The sequence below is a fragment of the Tiliqua scincoides genome, chromosome 3 (genome assembly GCF_035046505.1).
Source record: "Tiliqua scincoides isolate rTilSci1 chromosome 3, rTilSci1.hap2, whole genome shotgun sequence".
NCBI classification, from domain to species: domain Eukaryota; kingdom Metazoa; phylum Chordata; class Lepidosauria; order Squamata; family Scincidae; genus Tiliqua; species Tiliqua scincoides.
Window position 1 is genome coordinate 79,398,614 of NC_089823.1, and position 22,935 is coordinate 79,421,548.

The window sequence follows — 22,935 nt, forward strand, 5'->3', positions numbered from 1 at the left end:
GTGTGCAATGACAGGAGGTATGAAAAAAGTTAACAACAAAGAATGTACAAAAGCGATTGATTTGATTTTGTGCTTCTTACTCTCATGAGACTGAGACTCTCAAAATCCATCTTAATTTTGAAAATTTGACCAAGTACTTTTCTTAAATGTGCAATCACATAGCATTATTAAAATAATGGGGGAGGGGGGCTTTGTACATTTTAATCAGCTCTGTCTTTGTGATTTCACCACAAGTCCCTGATTCAGGCTGAGTTCAGATTATTGTCTAAAATAGTGATGATTGCAGGCAAGGTGAGGAGACTGAAAACTTCCACTTCTGGTTAGGAATAAACCACTGCTTCCCATCATCTTCTGGGAATGGAGATAATGAAAGCACTGGGAAAACACTGGGAATGGAGAAGCACTGGGAAACAGTGCTTTGTTCAAACTGTAGTTCAAATAAACCAGGGTCAAATCCTAGTCTCAGATCCTACTGCACAATCCTATGCATGTTTACTCAGAAGTAAGTCCCACTGGGTTCAGTGGGGCTTACTCACAGGAAAGTGTGCATAGGGTCGCAGCCCTAGTTTATTACCATAATTAGTACAAACCACGGTTTGTTGGGACATATGGCAACCTGTATTTTTTTTTCCCCCAAAATCGAAAGATGAAGCTTTCAGTCTTCTCTGTTCGTGCAAAGGAGAGAGGAAAGAAAAATGTATGTGCCTGATGCTTGTCACAGCTCTTCTTGTAACACTAAACCCTGGTTTATCATTATGTCTGAACCACACTCTATGTGTGGCAATCGCTGGGAAACTGATGGCATGGGCAGGAATAGTGATTTGAATGCACTTTGACATGTCCAGAAGGACAATGTATTCAACTTCTGGATAACATATGAATATGCTGAAAAAGAAAATTAAATATTTCTAACATTCTTTGCTGAGGTGTCTAAAGAGATAAAAGGATGTACCTGGCAGAAGATAGTTGCTTTCCATAACTGCTAAAATGGGGAGGGGGTTAATTATTAAACCTTCTACTTGATTGCTCCCTTATACTGCTTTGTGCTTTAATCCTGGGTCACTGCAAGTTTAAGACTGCATTACAGTGAAAGCTTTTTCTTTTTGCCTGGAGTTTTCCAATCTGGAAGGATGTTTGGGGGGTTGCTGCTTGCATCCGCCTGGGTTATGGTTGCTTATTCTGAACTGTGCAAACCAGGTAAGTTTCCATCCTGTACCTCATCCATCAACTGCTGGTTGCTTTAAAAATATGATGAGCTGAATTACTAGGGTTGTAATTCAATGCATACTTAATTGGAAGTAAGTCTCCTTGAATTCAGCTGGGCTTACTTCTAAATAAATATGCAAAGGATCAGACTACAAAATGGTTTGTGGCCATTGCCATTTTGAGAATTCCTTTGCAGATTAAAAAAACTGTGAGAATCGCAGTAGGGTAACTAATGAATGCTTTAGATTAATATATTTTGTTTCGTCAGCAACGATACAATATAGGCTAAAGGAATACATAAATAGTTTAGAACTGAGCACTGTTTTAGTGGTCTGTGATTTCCCTACCATTTTTCCCCAAGGACATTCGTAATGGCAGCCTTTCTTCATCCACACCTAGGATCCAATCCTATCCAATGTCCAAGCATCAATGCAGCTCTGAGGTAAAGGAACAAACAGTCCCTTACCCTGAGAAGGTCTCTGTGACTGACTTCCCACCAGAGGATGCAACACATGCCCAGTTGGCATGGCTGCATCAGCGCTCGAAAGTTGGATAGGATTGGGCCCCTATATATCCTAAACACATTTATTTGGAAAAACAACCCAATTATTTAAGTGAAATTTGTTTGAAGTAACTATGCTTGAGACTTCCAATTCTATCCAATTTTCTAGCACTTCTGCAACTGTGCTGATAGGGCATGTGCTGCATCCTGCGATGGGGGGACAGTTGCAGAGATCTCCTCAAGGTAAGGGAACATTTGTTCTCACCTTGGGGCTGCATTGCAGTTGCATCGGTGCTGGAAAGTTGGATAGGACTGGACCCTGTATCATATAAGAATGTCCTGAACTATGCTGAGAATATATGACATATATGCATTGATGAGCTGAAATGTCTTACAGCCCAATCCTATGCATGTCTACTCAGAAGTAAGTCCCATTAGTGTCAATGGGGCTTACTCCCAGGAAAGTGTGGATAGGATTGGGCTGTTACAATGCACTATTGATATGTTTATATATCCTTGAATCACTCGTTTTATCATAATTTTTTCCCTTGGTTAATAGATGCACAGAATGCGTTCAAAGTGCGGCTTAGTATCAAAACAGCTCTGGGAGGCAAAGCAGTAAGTGAAACATCAGCATCTACTTTCTCTCATGAAATGTTTACAAGAGGCCAACTAAACTTAAGTGATTGGCATCATTAGGGAGATGGAAACATATCTAAAAAGTTGTATTAAATTATCAGTCAATCAGGTATTCTGACATAAAATGCATTCATGCTTTGAAATCACATTGATTGTATGCTTGCGTACTTTAAAAAAACGCACGCATTCCTCAGCAGACTGTCAGGCCTTCATTTTTCCATAAATCATTTCAAGTACAATATTCTTCGGATGAACCCTCTTCTATATGAAGCTGCCAATTACTTAATTCTTATCCTGTTGGAATCACTCTTTTGGCTGTCAGGCAGAGACAGACCACTGAAGGACTGAATTACTATATAATGTACTGTGATCTTGTAATCTCCAATGAAGTCAGTGCATTGGGTGTCAACATCTGGTCTCTCCCAGGGTGGCTGCTGCAGTCCTGCACTGCTTCTCAGCAGCTGGCTATTGAAACTCTTTCATCTGGATCCTAAACATTGTTGCTCTGATGAAAGGGAAGACCTTTTACCACCAAACACAGCAGCCCTGAGTCATGTGTCCCCTCCCCTCCCCCCATATAATTTTGGCACACTTATATCTGCCTCTGCTAGTGGCAGGCAACCGTTTGAAGAAGAGGCAGGGCAAAATGTGTGGCATGATGACATCACAAATCAGGTAAGTGTGGCTAGATGTTATGGGGAGACAGGGAAAATCTTGGCATGAGACTACTGTTGTTTATGGAACATGAAACTACAATTGTCTATTGTATCTTTAGTGTCATGTCTTCATCTCCAGCTCTCTCAGATCTTCATCTGCTCTGTTCTCCCCTGTTATCTGTAGTCTGGCAAGTAGCTACACAACAAGTAGTAATTTTTGTATTGCGCTTTCTGAGTGTCCAGAGCATTTCACACATATATTATCCTGTGAAGCAAATACAGTATTCTCAAACTGGGGCTTCATGACGCCCGAGCCTGAGTCCCTCTGCATTTACCCCTTTAAGGGGTGGGGGGAGGGGGAATGCAGTGACGTAATCACCAGGATCGCGCTGCTGTGGGGGGGGGGGCGGGGGCTTTCTTTTACTTACACAACAAAGCAACAGTGTTCCGGGGCTGTGATGAACCCTGTGAACACCTCCGCAGAGCTCTCCAACATGCAGAGAAAAATAAAAGATTGTGACCCACTTCTGGTTTGCAACTGCAAAAGTGGAAGTGGGCTGTGATTGTAAATTTTTCATTCTCAGTGGGAAGCCCTGTGGAGGTGTCCACAGGGCTCCCCACACCCCTAGGATGCTGCTGCCTCGTTGTGTAAGTAAAGGAAGGAAGGAAGGAAGGAAGTAGAGCTCCTGGGCCCACCAGCAGCGCAATCCTGGCAATTGCATTGCTGCATTCCCCCCTCTCCTGCCAAGACTGATCTCAGGAGTTTTATTTCCAAGGTGTTTGATAACTCCTGACAAACTGCACTGAAATAAAACATTTGTGCACAGACTCAAACCCAAATCTCAAGCCCATTATATGGAACTGCAATCTACTGACATATCTCAGTTTCTACCTAATTCATACAGCAATTTCTTGTGGCCTTAGAAACTCTGGTGCACACACAGAGTTTCAACATCCCAAAGGCCTTCCCACTCACTACAATGGAATAGGCACTGCCATCTAATCATCCCTTGAAATGTGTGGAGATCTGCCTTCTCTCTTGAAGGGATGGCACTGTGTTTAGAAAAGGGATGTTTAACTGCAACTGAATTCTGGATGTATCCGTGTCAAACCACACGCTGTGATGCTGGGTTGCATGAATGTTTTCCTCAAGTTTGATTTTTCCAAAGCAGTTGTGGGAAGCTGCAGTCTGGAATGGAAGGTCAAGTGGGATGATGGTGAAAGAGCACGTACCTTTTTCTCTTATAGGCTCTTTTTTGCAATCATTCCTTCCAGGCTGCTTTTCCCCCCTGCAGAGATGATTCTTTTCCTGTAGGGAGAAGCTTGGAGTAGCTTGGAGGAGGCAATTCTGATACAAAAAGTGCTCACAATGAAAGAGATAGCTGCCACTTCCCTGCTGCATAGATTTCCAATCCAGATTGTTTTTGATTTAAAAAATTCCTATGACCAAGAATCATGTGTAGTTTGACCAAATGAGAGGATGTCAGTATGAAGGCAGTTCATTCTCCAGCTCTTACGATTAGGATTTTGAAACTGTCTTTCTGTTTCTAAATAACTGTGTCTCCATTGCCTTCTTTAAAAGATTTCAGGATTTTCTGATTCCATAGCAAGCACAACTTACAGTTAAGTAGAATGACATGTAATACTTCACTTGCTGGCAACTGGAACTGCTTTTATATATATATATATATATATATATATATATATATATATATATCATTAGATACAAGGTCAAGGAGATTGATCCAGCCACTTAAGGTTTAGAATTCATAAAGTAACATTTTAAAAGTGCTTTGGTGTGGTAATGTAAGATGGACTTTCAAAACGTGCACAGTCCCTCCTAATTCCATCTCGATTCCTTCACAGTCATTCCAGAGGGTCAGCCAGGGCTTCTCCCTGGAGGGGTGAGGTACAGCTTCTCCTTCTAATCTAGAAAATGCTTCATCAGGACCATAGTTCAGAATAGAAGGCTTTAATACTATGTGTGACCCTTCTCTACGGTCTTGCAAAGTCTGGCTCCCCACCCTACCATAATATCATCTGCAAGCACAAGTTTATGATTCATAAACTGAGCTTAACTGCCCAGCGACCAGGCCACTTGGAGAGTCATTTCAAATCTCTCTGAAACATCTTTCCCACCAACAATCCAAGCATGGGTGCTACCGATACGCTGCCATACTTGTCCCTTCAGGAGCCTCCCTGATCGGGGTGCAGTCAAGTCTTCTATGCACTCCTGGAAGGACACACCTGATCTCAACCAAGCCCAGGAAATTCCTGACTGCACACCCAGAAGATGCTCCAATATTTGTCCACAAATAGTTTTGTATGATTGGCAACCTTCAGTCTTGAAAGACTATGGTATAAGCCTACAGCACCCGGTATTCCCAGGCAGTCTCCCATCCAAGTACTAACCAGGCCTGACCCTGCTTAGCTTCTGAGATCAAACAAGAGCAGGCATGTGCAGGGTAACAGTTGCTGCAGTTTTGTCCAGATACCTATAACCATCCCTGCTCTGGGAACAGAACTGGCATTTCTGTTCTGATTTCTGAAGACATCACACTGTCCTTTGTAGTAGGCTCTTCCTCCAGTAGAGACTTCCATGCTGTCCATTCTTGAGAGGCTGTTCCCACTTGGAAGTCTCCAGTTATCCTCTGCCCTTCTCTCCAGAGGAACAGTCTTCCTTGCTGACCAAGAGCTACCTTTTTGGCTGCTTTTTTTCCATTTTCCCTGGGATCCAAATCCATGCAGGTAAGCCTTGCCTTGTAGAAGGGCATCATAACCCAGTCTACCCAGCAGACTCAGGGATAAATACTCCCCGTCCCTCTCTTTCCCCAACAACTAAAAACCTCCACTCCCCAGTGCTGTTTCAAACCTCCCACTAACCTTTTCCATCTCTCTTGTTAGGTTCTCTCAGGTTGAGGAAACTCAGTTCAGCTGGCGTCCTGACAGGCAGCCCAATCCTGAGCTGCCTGTTGCACCGGGACTGCCATGGCGCCGAAACGGCTGCCGCGGCATCCTGCATGCAACAGGGCAGCCACTAGAGGCTCCTCAGGGGAAGGCAAGCAGCCCTGCAATGGGGCTACTCAATTCTGTGGCAGCCCGTAGGCTGGTGCAGAATCAATAGTCTCCATGTTGGGCCAGCGACCTGACACGGAGGCTCTGGATGTGGAAGAGTGGGGCTGCAGATGTGCCTTACAGTATGTTGGCGGCACTCAGCACCAGTGGTGGATTGGTGCTAAGAGCTCAGGATTGGGCTCTCGCTCTCTCCCCTCCTTCAATTAACTTGTGCATGTCTAAATAAATAGAATCATTTTCAATTTATCATTCACCCTCAACAACTTAACCTCTGCACAACTGATCTATAAGTAAACATAACCTTTTGTTGTTTTTCTATATTCAATAAAATCTATATTCTTTGGGTTACTGTTAGCTTAGTTTGAGGAACTTTGAGGTTGTTCTGCTATCCAGTCTATGGCCCTGAAATACCCACTCACTGCTTCCTGGCCTCTCTGGTTACAAATTCTTCCAGTCTGGTTTTAATTCTGAGCTAGTGAAACACACATCTGTTTTCGTGTGTTGTTTTATACATACATTTTTCTGGACTATCGCAGTACTTCAAACAAAACCCATAAAATTGAGCCCAAAGTCATTGGGTTCAGTCAGGCCACTGAGAAATCCTCTACAAAAGCTCTGTTTGAATCTCCTGGTTCCACTTTTTCTGGACAGAAGCAATTTAATAAGGCGATGGGATTAGTAGTGTTCCCAGAGGGGGGCAAAATGCTACATGCCTGAACACCATGTAAAGCAGTCCCTAACCCCCTTATCTTCAGAGTCATTTGCTGCTGTCTCCTCCTCTTTGCTTTTGCAGCTGCAAATGACTCTGAAGGGGAGGGAGAAGGGGTGTTTTCCACAGGTGTTCAGGTGCCTGAAAAAACAGCATTTTGCCCCTTCCCCCCACTGCGAACATCACTGGATGGAATGGCCAACTTATTTTTGCCTTGAACCAATCTTAACTGTGTTCACCACAACTACTCAGGGTGAAGGCTTCTACCAGCCAATCAGAGGTCATTATTCAAAGCTTCACTTTGCATCAAACTGAATTAAACATTGTTTAATCATTGAGCGACTGGGTACACTTCGCACCTAGTCTCACAGAATGGAGGAAGTTCCTCTCAAGCATTCAACTGAATTAGCATTACTTAACTAACAGAAGAGCAAAAAACAGAGGTAACGATTGCTGAGCAGCAGAACTTTGGATCACAGGGAGTGATCTACATGCTGTCACACACATGCCCACACATATTCCCAATCAACCGAGAAAATGGGCAGTTTCCAGTGTTGTTTTAGACCTCAGAAATATGAAGATGGTCATATTGGGTGAACAAACTTTTACAATCCACCTTTTGCATTGTCTAGTACAGGGGTGTCAAACATAAAGCCTGTGGCTGGATGTGGTCCACTGAAGCTCTTCATCCAGCCCTCTGGCTCTCCCAGCACCATCGTCAGCTGTTGTCAGCTGCTGAGCTGTACTGAGGCGCCACTGCTATAAGAGCAGCCTGCTTGAGAATTGGGCTCTCCCACATCTTGAAAATATGATCAAGATTTGCATATTTTCTCTTCTTTCAATTGCAGCTAATGAGTTCCTAAGCGAGAAGAATGTGCTTATTTCTGGTCATGACTTGCTTAATGACATCACTTTCTGCTTAATGACATCACTTCCAGCCCTCAGCAGCATCGTGAAAGCTAATCAGCCCACTGTATGAAACCAATATGACAACCCTGGTTTAATAGTTTGATGATAGTATCTCAAGATCCTATGTTATTGTCCTGACACATTTCAAAATGATGTTGGATAGATGTTTGAGTGTTTTTGTCTCATTCATGAATCTTCTCCTAAAAGTGCAGCAGGTGTAGTTGTGATGCATTAGAATTAAATTAAAACATACATCAACTATTGAAGCCACATAAGCAATGTAGAAGAGGCAGATGGTGGAGTAAAAATGCTGCCTGTCTTATTGAGCTGCGCTGCCTCATTGTTTACTCACGTCTGTGAGTGATGAAGCCATCAGATGACTGCTAGATTGTGAACTGCTTGGGATGGAGACGATCAGTCATAAACCTGCAAAATGTCTTTGTAATGGAAGCATGTTTAACGTCCGATATCTGTTCTAGATAAACTGCTAGCCTGCCAACTGCTGTTCTTCAGCCGCATGTGTGAAACGTACTGAGATTAAGTAAATACCAGACCTTGGTCTGGCTTTGAACCAAGCAGCATAACTAGGGGCATCCAGCTGTGGAGCAGGCAGAGGATAGCCAAGGGGCCAGGGGAATTAGTAACTATTCAAACAGGCTGGGGTCAAGGGCCAAACTGGTGTTAGACAAGAATCCGAAGGGCCAGAAGGAAAAGACATATTCAGCTGCGTTCATCTACTGAGTGAGACCAGGAGAGGCAAGAGTACACTGGTGCTGAGATGTGTGGTATGGCTCAGTCTGAGGAACCAAGCCTGGAGGGACCAGCCAGCCAGGCCCCTATTCATTTCTCAGGTCACCAGGTCTTTAGATCTTCAGTACCACCTCTGATGATTGTATGGGTGGCATTCAGCTATGGCAGGCTGATAGCTCCTTCTGCCTGCAATCCAGAGCCACCCTAGTCCTCCTGAAGCCTGGGGTGGCATGCCAAATGCTGCCCCCCTTACCCCATGATGTGCCAGCCTCTGCTCCTCCCACTTTCCAGTGTTCTAGCTCAACGCTTTCCTCCCCTCCACATTCCTCTCTGAACTCCTTTTCCCAATCCAGAGATGGGAGCCATTGCCACCCTAATCCAGCTGCTTCAGTTGACCTCATGGAAGGACCAGTCCTGCTGCAATCTGTTGAGATGTGGGGAGTAATCCTGCTGCCAGGGTCGTTTGCTGGTGTTTCTGGTGCCTTGCAATAAAGCAGCCAGACAAGCTCTCTGCCACCACCAAAGTAAAATCTTCCTGTCCTACATTGTTCAGACAGCCGTCACAAACCTAATCCCTAATCAGCAGCTTGATTTTTCTTTCCTGTCTGCTACCCAGCTGAATGAGATGATCCTGGGGGAGCCAACATCATATTCTAAGGGCTCTCTGGATAGAGTACCAGACACCTCTTGCTTGGGGAAGGGGCCTTTGGAGTCTGTCAAGCAAGGGGACTGAATCCATCTCCCAAAGGGGTCTCAGGATGTGCTCCCAAACCTCCTCAGTCCCCTCCCCAATCCCTGTCAGGAACTCAGAATGGAAGGGCAAGAGAAAGTGAGCTGGCTTCCCATCACACAGATGGAAAATCTGTGTGACAAATCATACGGCAACATTTTGGTTCCAAACTCGTTTTGGTGGCTTTTGAAGAGAAGGAAGCATTCAGACTTCTCTGAGTGACTTGTTTTATCTGGTATTCTAGAATTCCATTAAAATGTCTCTCTGGTCAAAACATGTTGGACAATCTTCACTTTATAAATTATTACTTTCAAGCACCAGCCTTCCCCTTTGTTCTTGAGGGATTTTTGTTTTGTTTTGTACTTTTGTATGAGGAAAAAAAATTCTCCTTTCCAGTTCCTGGTCCATAACAATTGTTCATTTGCTTAACAGTATACCTGGGATGCTAACGAAGAATATTTATTTAAAGCAATGGTGGCTTTTGCGATGAGAAGGTATTCTGGTCAAGAAACCACCCAGTAAGTGTATTCTTAATTTTCCTGATAGTTTGTTTTGTAATTAAGTGAAGAGGATGATATACCATTACTAGAGTGTTGGAAATAGATTGCCTAATTGATGGCTTTGTTTCACAGCTAGTCAATTTTCAGTGTGCAATGCTGGTTGTAATTGTCTTCCATCTCATTCAGAGCTGAAAATTCATCAGGCTTTGAGGTAGAATGACCATGTGATTGTTTCACTCCACAAGAGAACAGTAGTACAATTTCCGCTTGCTGAATCATCCAAGCTAATTGGAAGGATATATGGAGGACCCTTGAGATAATAATAGATGCACTTTTTATGAGCCAGAAATAATTCCCTCACAAACAAATGGCATTCTGTATCAATTTAGCATTAACATGGGAGGGAGGCTTGGATTTTACTAAAGAAATGGCTCTTCTTAAAGCTTCATTTGACAGTGAGCCATTCCTTGGGGTGTGTGTCAGAGAGAGCAGGTACCATTTTATCATCACCATTATATTGCAAGAACATGACCTGGCAACAGCTAAAAAATCATAGATCCGTACATCTTTGAATGTATTTTAGGTTGCAAAAAATTATATGGAAAATAATATATGGCAAGTGAGATACCCACATCTGAGACATCTACTTGCATAATCGTGGTACAGATTCTAATGTCCTTATCCTCTCCCTGACCAAATCAAATTTGTACTAAAGAATATCCCTCCTGTGATGCTTCTGAGATTATCTCCTGCTATAAAGCAGATTGCTGGGCAGAATGTGTCATCATTGGTCAATACTTATCTATGCTTCAGAGACTGAAACAATGTGTAAACCTTTGGTGCCTTGTGATTTCTTGTTTGTTTGCTGTGAGATTGAGGACTGCAACTCAGATGACATTAACCCTTTGGTGGGAGGAGCAAGTGCAAAATGCATGCAGTAGCTGCGCATTTAAACCGCCAATCTTTTCAGAGAAATACACAGAAAGAGGTACCCACTCCTTCCCTGATAGCCATTTTCATGTCTCTTGTTTTCTCAGTACTCAAGAACAAAATGTTAAGGGACCCGGGAAGTATCATTTAGAAAGACTAAAATTTACTTTTAAAATAGTCTAAGCTAGTTTGAGTCTAATGAAGCACTACAAGGCTGACCCATCCATGAGGCAAACTGAAGGGGTCACCTCAGCAGATTGGTGGTGGCGGGACACTCACCTCTGCAATCATGCACGTGATCCTAGCCCCGACTGACAGCTGGGACTCGACCCCTTCATCTCCTCTGAGCTAACTTACGACTAACTCGTAGGTCTGAAGAGTCCTATTGGCTATCAGGCAGCCTACTGGGAGGTAAGTAAAAAATATTTTTACTAACCTCTCACTGGCTGTCTGATCTCTCCCCTCTCCCCCATTGCATTCAGGACATGCTTTGTTGGGGAGGGATAGGAATGGGCTGGAAGATGCCTTAAAAGATCATTAGACCAATTCAGGGAGGACTAATCTATGGCTGGCTACTAGTTATGTTGACTGTATGCTACTTCCAAGCATAGAAACAGTGTGCCTCTGATCCACTGCAAAGGGGCAATGGTGGGAGAGGGGGTTTGCCTTCACCTCTTGCCCACGAGCTTCCCACAGGCAACAGGTCACTGTGGAACCCGAACTAAATAGCTGGCATGTGTATGATGATTTCACACACTCTGCTTATGAGGGTTGAATTCAGGCACTAGTAGCATAAGCACCAGGGTGAACTGATGCAATGAAAGACAGAGTGTCTGTACCTTTCATCCTTGTATAGAAGAGGGAATTTTGGCAGGTGCAGTTTTTAAAACCCTTCCATGTTGAGCTGCACCTGCCCAAATTGGTTAAAGGTACAGGCACCCTGTCCTCCATTCTATCTGGTCACCTTGATAATCACCTGACCCAGTATCCTTTCTGTGCATTACACAGTGCTCTCTGTACAAGTGAACAGGGAGCTCAATCATGCCCATTCTCTACAAAATCCAAGCATATCTTTTCACCTTCACTTCAGCAGAATTATCTTAGATGTACAAGTGTGTAAATGAGAATGAAAACCCCCCACTATGCTCTTGCATTAAGGAGTTATTGCAAGAAATTGCTATCCCCAGTGTATTTTACTTGGGAATTCATTCTGAGGGAATAAACAAAGTTCCTTTCATGCCATGCTGATCAAAGTATCGCACCATACTGATTATGGCGCAATCAGATTATTGACTTATCTGCTGGTATCAGAGATGAGTCCCCATTACAGCTTGTCATTTATTCATTGGCAGAAAGTTTTGATTTCCTTTTTCATGTTAACAGGGTGTTTTTTGACTTACACAAACATCTGGTTATATATCTAGCATAAATGGAATCTTACAGCATCATTTTTTCTACCAACGGGTCAATGAATTGTTAATGGTTGTAAAAAATTATCAATGGGTTATTCAGCACCATAAGAGCAGCTGATTGTCACTCAGTCATCCTAATATGTTTTCATCTGAATGTCTACAAGATCAGTATATTCATGAAACAGGAAGTGCCTGCAACCCCCTCTGTATCTATGTCACAGCCACTGTTCCCTCTTACTTTCCCCTCGAGTGTTCCTTCTTACTTTCCCCTTGAGTACATGGAACCTGACTGTGGCTCTTGAGCACTGAGAAGGAAGCTTTGAGGCTGAGTGGCCACACAGGTTAGAGGGAACACTGGTCACAACAGGGTTGGCCCAGGCTGACTGGAGTGAGTTGGGGGAGAGTAGACAACTGACAAGAGTCAGCCCTTTTATGCCCACTTGCCAGGAAGCCACTTCAGTTGGCTCTGATCCGCTTCCCGCTTAGTCTCATGTCATGGCAGTAGAGCCAGTGCCACCTTCTCACACCCCCAGCTACTTAAGAAAGCATGCTCCACGTCCTGTTAATTCAAATAGGACCATGTGAAGGAAGGGAATGGTGCCGGAGCTGGAGGTAAGGGGCAGAAGGCGGGCTCCAGATCACCATGCTCTGCCACATCCCACTTCAGCCCCCTCTCCCTGCCTGCTCAGCTTCTTTCCTAAGGAAACACAGGAGGAGGTGACAGTGGCGTCAACTACAGTGGAGGATTTGGGGGGTGGTTGTTGCATTCTAGTAGAAGCAGTTTAGCTGCCCCAATTCATGCAGTAGATCTGTTCATGTTGTTCCTAGTTACTGTTGTGTTTTGCTTGCAGAGCACGTTACCTGTTCCTGATTTGAATTGTTAATATATACAGTTGTGCGACATGCCAATCCAAGACTGCAAAAAATAAAAAAATAGGAGAAAACTAAATTCCTCTGGATATTCAAGCACTGCAACAATAGGAAAAAGGACGTTGGGTGGCTTGAACTGGAAGATGGGCAGCACGGCCCTATCCCGGGCTTGTGCTGACAGATCTCATGACCCATCTGTGTGAGGCCCAGAAGAATGGTGCAAAAGTCACTCCACTGATCTGTGTATTGTGACCACTAGGGAAAACAGCCAGAGGCCATATGCGGTTGGCAGCAGATTGCTGAACCTCCTCTGACTTGTGTTGCTACTGGTAGGTAAGTGGGAGGAAGAATGGGGGAGGATTGTTCAAGGCAGGTAGTAGGCCAAGCCAGGAGCAGTTTGGGGATGCAGAGTGGGCCAAGCTGGAGACAGAAGGGTGCAGGAAGGGGGAGGATCACAATAGCAGCAGCACATGCCAAGATCCTATTCCCCTTTTTCCAGGCCCAACGTGCTCCCTGACTCACTTCACACTTACCCCAACTAAAGAGTTGGCATAGGTCAGAGGAAGCACATTGGAGGCCAGGTGGTCTACAGGGAGGTAAGTAAAAATGGGAGGCTATGGGGAGGTAAGTAAACATCATTTTTACTTACTTCTTCAGGGCCCCATCACTGCACACAGCAAGTGCTCCATCTGGGCACAGTGGGCTATGGGCTGGTGAGAGATATGATTGGGCAGTCAGTGACTTTGCTCATGCTCCGAGTATTATTTGGAGTCAGGAAGGAATTTTCCTGAAATTGTCTGGTACTCATGACACTGGAGCTGCAGTTTTATGAATTACAATATATTAATATACTAGAAAATATTAGGGTGTAAATAGTTACATAAAGTCTTGAATAAAGACCAAGAAAGGCGGTATATAAATACTGTATATTATATTATTACATCCCAATAAAAATATCATACTCCTTAATAAAAATACCATAAAATAATATCGAAACCATACCATACAAAATCAATCCTAGAACAATAACAATTAAGACAAGCGCTCAGTGCTGTTGATCAGCCAGAAGATGTCACTGTGGATCAGTGCAAAACCAGTCACTCTGCTGTCCTGGTAGGCAACATCTTTTTAAGAGTGGACATATTTTGAATGGATCAAGTTCTGGAAAGCCACAACTTTGGCTTTGCTTACTGATTCTCTGCTGAATGAGCCACGTAACAGGCAAAGAACTCTTTAATTTCCCCTCCTTCCCACTGTGAATAGCAAAAGAAGTGCTCACAGCGTTTCCCCCTTGTGCCGCTTCATCTGTCTTGGCTTGTATGGGTCAAGCTGAAATATTGGGTTGTGGTAAAATCAGGTGGCTACGCTGGGAACTTCGGGAAGGTCAGGTCAGGTCAGGACTGGGCAGAAACAGTATGCCAAATGCTTCAGCTGAGTGCCACATGCTACCACCCTTTCCTGATGACTGCCAGCCACTCTCTGGACAAGTAAGACAGAAAATGAGCAGGAGAAAGTGTGGGGAAGTGAGCGGTGAGCTAGAGTGTTGCAGACACTCTCCTCCACATTTCTTCTTTCACTTCTACTCAGTATTCCCCCTAAGGTGTCCATGCCACTGCAGGCCCCTTTACCAGCTGTACAGCAGCTTGACAGCATTTCCGGATGCATAGCATCATCAATGGACTTCCAGGAAAGCTGAGCTCCAAGCTTGGTTGGATTTTGAGCTGTGTGGCCATGTAACCGCACAGCTCAAAGGGAACAATGCTCCTACTCCTCTGCTTTTTCCAATTCAGGGCATGGATGAGAAGGAGCAGTGGCATGAGCAGGCAGGCAGAGGTGAACAACCCCCACCAGTCTGCTGCCTAAGGTGACCTCTTCTGTTGACCTCATGCATGAATCAGTCCTAGATCAGGTTGAAACTCTGGGCACCCACTTGCTATCCCTAGTCTAGGGAAGAGTTAAGTGCTGAAATGAAAAGTCTGTGCTGTAAGAAAGAATGCAAAACCTAAAGGACTGGTGCACTATGACTTACAAGGTTGTTGTGACCCAGAACTTGTTTTCAATGCCAGGTCTCAGCTCTGGAATGCACAAAGTGATAGATAGTAGAACAGTGTCTAGGGCTCAGTCCCAAAAACTTTAGGATGAAAGAGCTGATTTTCCAGTAAATGTGAACCTGGCCACCTCTCTTTTTAATTTCTTAAGCACTGATTGTCATTCAGTATCTACTGATATTTCTGCTTTTTCAAAAAATCATCCACAGAATTTCCAATGTGTTGCTTTGCAATGTGACAGATCGGGTATCATTTTGGTTCGTGGTCATGGATTCCTCCACAAATGTGACAACCGTTCCCAGGAGTCATGTGGAAGCAGCCATAAGGTACTATAGTAGCCACCCATATTATTATTATTATTATTATTATTATTATTATTATTATTATTATTATTATTATTATTAATTGTTTTTTGTTTTTTATTTTATAATTAATAATAATAATAACAGTATAGTTAAATAATATAAACACTACTGGTAGATAGTACTTGTGGTTAGAAAAAAAAAGTGTGATAATATGCTTCTCAAACTTCTGAAGCCTACACTAACTTTTCAATGTGAATGGCCCATTTTTACTCAGTATTCCCCATTATTTAAACTGCAATCCTATATTGCATATGCTTATCTGGGAGTAAACCCCATTGAACTTAGTAGGATTTACTTCTAAGTAGACAAGCTTAGTATTGTGCTGTTGATAATGTACACTATGTATTTTTTTGACTCCTGCCATTGTATGACCTGTCATCTGCAAATATAGAACACAGATTTTTATCTCACTTCCTCTTAAAAAAAACAACTTCAAGGCGGAATGCATTCCACTACCACCACCACTCCGGCCTCCCCATGAAACATTTTGAAGACAGAAAAAAAATCCATTTTGTGACCTGCAGGCCTATTGTATACAAGGAGTTTGTGAGCAGGATTATCTACAAAGTTTTCACAAGATTTCAGTGGAAAATAGTTCTTTGTTTTTAACTTGCAGTTGTACTTTGCCTTTAACAAACCATGTTATCTTTAGAGGTATAATACCTCTTGTTGAATAAACGTGAATGTGGCGATGAATGAGAATGCATTCTTTGGGAGAGATTAACTTCTAAACTTACAGATTAAATTGTTTTCCACAGAAAAACCCAAAAACCAATTTCACCGCATTAGGTGGAAAAGGAGATTATTGATTTGTTGGACCATGGTAAGAATAGTGGAATGCACTTTTCCCCCTTTGTTTTGGCTGTTCTTGGAAACATTCACTGTAAGCAGATTTACTGTTAAATCTCTCCATCAGTAGCATGCTGTTCTCACATCTTATATTTTCATGATGGCCATCACTAGAATGTAGACATAATCTATGTGGCATATATGAATATTGTATTTAATTAAAGACCGATAGCTAGGAACATAGAAGCCTAATAAGGATGCAATTTTAAGCTGCAATGCCATCTATGCTTCCCTGAGAATAAGCCCCATTGAACACCATGGAACTTACTTTGAGTAGACATGCATAAGCTGCCACATCCTATCCCCCCTTCTCGCTTGCGAGAACCAATATGGATCACCTCAAATCTGCTCCTGCTCAATAGGGGGCGAAGCCCTTCAGGGCTGCCTGGTAGCTTCACAAGGTAAGGGAGCATATGCTCTCTTGCCCGAAGTAGCCCTGGCGCTGCTTACCAGACCAGCTGGATGCAGCAGTAGCTATTTTGGCGCCACTGCTGCCCTGGGCACTGGGTGGGCTGTTACTCTCCAGTAAGTATGTATAGGATTGTAGTCTTATGCATGCTTTATGAATCTTTAAGATTATAAATTCTGTAACACATTATACAAACATTCATATATTGAAGGAGCAGTTGTACATATAAATACTAATATTAGCTAATACTGAAATAGGCAGATACATTTTCCATGGGAATCTGGTGCTTGAGACAAGGGAATGGAATTCCTTGTCTCTGGGGTATTTTTCATTAATTAGGTCACAGCGCTCCAGTTGTGAGTTCCATATGTTTCACTCATTCTAGTCAAAATTATAGAGGAGAGATGTGTACTGAATTTTGCCCATTATCAATACACATTCCCACGCTTCTTAGTCCAGCAAAACAATATCTTTGTAATCTGGTCGACACGATAGCAATTTCCTGATATGCTGTATTTTGTAGTTAAAACTATTTGGGATCACATGTTGTACTTTGTATTCCTCTCAAGGACGAGCAGGAACCGAATCAACAGTGCCTTTTTACTAACTGATGACACACTACAGTTCTTGAAAATCCCGCCGACGTTAGCACCACCAGCTGAACGTTCCGTGGCAGTCTGGCTGATTGTATTTGGTGTGATTCTTTGCATCATTGTGGCTGGACTCATTTTCCTTATAATATTGGGGGTCCAGCAACGCAAGAGGTGAGCATCCTGCATTGTTCTTTTTGCATTGGTTCAATGTTATAAAGCTGAATAAACTGTAATAACTGTAGATGTTAAAGAGAGATGACAGTTAACTGGATTATAGAACAACAATGGCAGTACTCTTTCATTATCAGTTGCAATTCAGGTTACTTTAGCACACTTCCACAGACTGTGTTAGTGGTGGACCTCCCTAGCCCCGTGCCCTAGGGCAAAGGTCCATGATGGTGCCCCTCCTGTGGGATGCCGCCACACTCTGCGCGCAAATCCACCCCCCCCCCACCTGGAGCGCATGGAGCCTCATGCGACTCCAGGACACACTGAGGAAGCCTATTGAGGCCTATAGAAGCCTACTGAAACTGGAAGCACAGTTTCCAACCGCATTGGGAGCCTCAAAAGGTTTCCCATGCAATCCTAGAGGCACGCAAGTTTCTGCACCTGGAGCATTTGTCCCATTCCATCAATGGGAGGTCCACTACTGGACTGTGTGGCATGTTAGTTGCACATCACTGTGTCACCAGTTGCAGGTTTGGCGCCTGCATGATCAAAGGAAACGTATCAGCCACAAGTTCTCCTACACTACATCATTAAAGAGGATTAAAGAGGTGCAGAGTGTGCCACATCAGGGCCTGGTACAAACTGACAGTGGAAACAATGTCAGTTTGAAATAGAAAGTAACAGTGTGGCCTTTGGCCTTTGGGTATTTCTAAGGGTCAAATTAAATAGAACACTAAACACATGATTGGAACAGCTGGGTTTTCTTATATCTTGGGCGAATGGCCTTGAACTATTTCTGGAAGGTATTAAAGAAAGGGCAGGCAGGTGAACAAGACATTTGGACATGAGGTTGTATCAAGTTTTCATTTTCTGATCTCAAACATTGTAAGCAAAGAGGTGACTTTATTCTTGCACTCCCCCTTTGATTTATTTTTAGCAAATTTCTTCATCCAAGAATCTGCAGAAGAACAATTTGTTTTTATGGCTGCTAATATAGCTGATATATAGCCCTGACTCAGGTTGTTACAGTATGTACTATGGGGCTGAACTTTGAGTTTGTTATCTCCCATAAGATGCTGATGCTGCATCACGTATGACAAGGAAGGGTCTTTGTCAATGAATCAATGGCCCTCAAGGTCAAAAATCAACCAGACATTGGAAATAAACGGTACAGACATTATTAACTTGCTCCTTCTAAGTCAAAACCTTTTAATATTTCAGCACTGTGGAGAGGAACCAGTAAAATGGTTGCTGCTTCCATTGTAACTAGTGATAGGCTAGTTTGGAAAAGAAATTGTCAGTGATGCAGTGCTGTATTGTTTATTTGTAGAATAAATACATGTGTAACAAGAATGTATAACTGACAGCAACAGTAAGGGAAGTTCAAACTGTAAATAAAGCTCATTTTAATTCATAAAGAGAGGAAGAAAATACATTAAATTCTCTGTCCTGCTTCATCTCAGTACAGTGTTGTTTTTTTCCCCCTGTAGTGGCTGTTTGCTGGTGTTTCTTCTGCAAACATCTTAGAAGAGGCATTCCCTCCTGTGTGTGGGAAAACAGGAATTCCTCCTTTAAGAGAGCCACTTGAGGACATTGTACATACTTGTATTAAAATAATTACAATGGAAAAATCTCTGGTGCCAGGTTAATATGGACACTGTTAATAAGTTGCAACGTTTGAATTGATTAATCAATTAAATGGCTAAACATTGCAGTCCTAATATTTTTCCTTTTTTTTTGCTATATTGAGCTGTTCTACATCAGGGGTGCCCTAACCCCGGCCTGGGGGCCACTTGTGGCCCTTGGGGGCTCCCAATCAGGCCCTCGAGGAGTCCCCAGTCTCCAATGAGCCCCTGGCCCACCAGAGACTTGCTGGAGCCCATGCTGGCCCAATGCAACTGCTCTCAGCATGAGGACGACTGTTCGATCTCTCACCTGAGCTGTGGGATGAGGGCTCCCTCCACTACTTGCTGTTTCACATCTGTGATGCGACAATGGCAATGAAGGAAAGGCTGGCCTTGCTTTGTGCAAGGCCTTTTATAGACCTTGAGCTACTGCAAGACCTTCATTCATTCATATAAGTTCCATCTCTAATAAATTCATGTATGTAAATTTATTCAAATTTTAAATGTAAATTTATTCCTTTTTTCCCCAGCCCCTGACACAGTGTCAGAGAGATGATACGGCCCTCCTGCCAAAAAATTTGGACACCCCTCTACATGTTAAAATCAGCCGTGACTTTGGGATAAAAGTGCATTGAGAAAGAGCTTAGCTCTTCAGAAAAATACCTCTTCAGAGAAAGAGTTATTCAGTGCATTGAGAAAGAGCTTAGCAAAGTTTGCCTGTTCCTCCTTTAGCTGTAATGTTGGCCCCCATTTTCCCAAGCTGGTTTTTTCAATTTCCTGTCTACATTTCACATAGTATGTGCACAAGCATTGCATCCATCCCGTCATATTCTAGGAGTTGATCTAAACTTCCAGAAGGATCTTATGTGACTTTGCTTTCTGGGCTGTATCACTTCAGGCTGTAAATGGAAGACTGTATTTTTGAACTTTCCTTCACTTCAACACCTCACTTGTGAAAAGTGAGGATGCCACTTCCTAGCCAAGCTAATTTTCTAAAATGGAGTTTGTGAGAAAAGTAATAATATGAGATTTCTCCCACATGCAGACTAAAGCGTACAATCTAGCTGTGACTATATCATACAATTTGTCTGATTGCGTTGTGGTTGTAAACTGAGATCATACAGACACTCCTAGGCAAGTCTACTCAGAAGTAAGTCCCATTGTGTTCAATGAGGAAAGTGGGGGGAAAGTTGGAGGAAAGTTACTCACAGGAAAGTGGGTATAGGATTGCAGCCTGAGATTATTTTTATTTCGTGTTTCTTAGAGGATGCACTTTAATGCCAATAACTGCTTTATTCGCTACCCTTTTCAGACGCAACAAGAAGCCTGAAGAAACAGAAAACCTAGAAGAAAAATGTGAAGCTACATTAACAATTGAAAATGGCATTCCCTGCGATTCATTAGACTTCAAAGCTGGCCAGATTAACGGTGTCTATGTGGCAGCAAATGATGAACGGTTCACACCCTTATGAAATGCCATCCCTTTTTCTCTCGAGCTGCTTTGTGAGACTCTGCCCCATTTTATCTAACTATAAATGCCAATTATCGAACAACAGGAGACAAAATGTATGCACTTTGCTTCCCATTGGCAGTTTCCCTGATAAGCACATGCGCACAGCAACACATGCACCCCAAATTCACTTTTCATCAAAAAGTTTTTTTATGGGAAGAGTAATAGCTCCCACTGTTCAATCTTCCTTGACTGTATCAGGAGTTCAATGACAGCAATTATTTTGCCTCCATTGATTCGTTATTATTTACGTATGTAGTTGTCTGCTGTTTTATTTTCCTAGAACACAAAATGTGCTTTGTATTATTCCAAAACACTCACAATGGGCCCAATCCTATTCCCTGCAAGCCCATAGCACACAGCGTCACTGATGGAGTCTTTTGCATGCTATGTGGGGTGACCAGACCACTCAAATCTTTGCTATTCCTAATTGGCAGCCTGGGCTCCAATAGGTCTCCTAAGACCTGTGTTAAGTCTGGTTCAGGAAGGGGAGAATAGGATCTTGGTGTGTGCTGCTTCTGTCAAGATTCTCCCCCCTGCTCTGACTACTCCCTGCCCTATTCTGTCCCTGAACCACCTCTGCTGTCAACCAACCTGATCCAGCAGTGGACAGGGAAGTTCTGTGAGTGGTGGCACCTGTGCATGGCCTCTAGCAACTTGTGCTGGTATGCCCAGCCTGCAGAGCAATGGAGTGACTTTTACACCATTGGTCCAAGTTTTACAGCGGCAGATCACGAGATCCTCTGAAAGGATTGGGCCATAAGAAGCTAATCCTTTCAATCTGCCACAAGGTGCCATTCATTTCATTGAGGCTCACAGAAAAGGAGCATATGAAATGTAAACTAAAAAGAGCATATGTCGCATATTTATTATAGTATTTATATACTGCCTTTCTCATAAACTCTAGGCAATTTACATAGGTAGGCTGAACGTAAACCCATTTTTCCATGAGGTTTTACAAGTACTGTTCTATGAGGAATTCTCATAGAACCCTCCATTTCTTCATTGACCAACCTGCTCCCTTCATAGGGCAGTCATTATCCTGGCTCTCACACCCACCAAGTTCTCACAGGCAGCTGCAAACCAAGCTTCAAACCAGTTCTCAAGATGCTGATTGTTTTGTGTTTTCAGGCAATAGTGTTTCAAAGAGTGTTAAAGAGATTATTCTATGGGGTATTTGTCATTGCGCGCTCTGGTCAAACTGGTTTGCAGGTTTCTGTAGTCTTTCAAAATTACTACAAAAAATGCAGCTCCATCACTGATGCAGTAGACATGTGTACATGTTATTGTTGTGGCCACCTATTGGCTAGTACTCAGGGGGGTAAACAGGTGGAAGATTGAGGGAGTCAAAGAGTAAGAGGAAGCAGTGACAGTCCATATACTGGTGTCCAGTGGAGATAAAGAAGAGGAAAGAATGGGGAATTGCAAGATTGCCTGTGCATTCTTAAAAAACCTGCTTGTATCTCTCTCCTTTTATACGTATTGTGCGTGCCTTGCCCTTTCCAGTTGTAAACCCCTTGGACAAGGACTGTGTCTTCCATATAACCTGGGATGCACCTTGTTGGTTTTTAAGAACTGTGAATAAATATGCACTGTTAATACAAGTGTTTCCATCTGTTGAATTCAGGAATTGTGTATCAGACATAGTTCTCACTATAGGGAGATTTCTCTGTGGAAGGCTGTCATGAACCAGTGATTGTTCAGAGTGATCTCATGCTCTTGTAACTCTCAGAACTGGTCTGGAATAATACCTATAAGTGAGACAAGGCCAACCAGACTTTTCTTAGGGGTCTCTCATAGCTGCCTGCTACAACTACTTTCTTTGGGGCTTAGCAGGGAAGGGATCCTCTATCCCCAAACAGTCAAAAGTTAGCTAACAGGCCAGTACACACTTTTTTTCTATAGAAAGAAGAGGGGCAATATGCCCTGGGTGTCATGCCAGAGTATCACATGAGGGGGTGTCACCTGAGGCCCAGCCTGCTGCCACTTTTGATGGCTTCCCAATCAGCTTCTCAAGAAGAAGACCACTGATTTAAGGAATATCGTTTGTGCAGACCAGAGCACAAGTACAAAGACAGTTCCCCTGAAAGCAGGCAGCTCAGTGGAAAGGATTCAAGTCACCTTGGGGAAACTGCCAGCTGTAAGGAACCTTTTCTCAGGGAGACACCAGGACAAGTCACAAGGGGAGCCTCAACAGCATTCAGGTAAAAGAACATGCTGGTGGCTCCTGCACATGTCACAAGATGGAAGCTGAGCAAGACAGGTTTGAGCCAGTGAAGAGACTTGTCCTACCTAACAAGGTACTCACTTTCCCCTTGCACTGCCCACCATATACCATGGTAGCAGAAAACACAGGCCTCGTGATCAGTGAGGAGTGCCCCCTCCCCTCAGAACCCAACAAGTCACAGAGTTCAGATACTACAGACCCTGGGAGCAGAGAGCACCTTCACCTCACAGTCCTACCCTGAGGTAGACAACCA

General features: G+C 43.3%; 1 protein-coding gene across 1 annotated transcript; it reads left to right on the forward strand.

The window, feature by feature from the left end:
* The first annotated feature begins 1,130 nt into the window (after positions 1-1,130).
* On the forward strand, positions 1,131-20,417 carry CLTRN (collectrin, amino acid transport regulator). The gene is made up of 6 exons (XM_066622339.1): positions 1,131-1,197; positions 2,268-2,326; positions 9,609-9,694; positions 15,146-15,262; positions 17,129-17,323; positions 20,258-20,417. The coding sequence occupies exons 1-6, from the start codon at positions 1,131-1,133 to the stop codon at positions 20,415-20,417; spliced, it is 684 nt and encodes a 227-aa protein (XP_066478436.1).
* Positions 20,418-22,935: the final 2,518 nt, after the last annotated feature.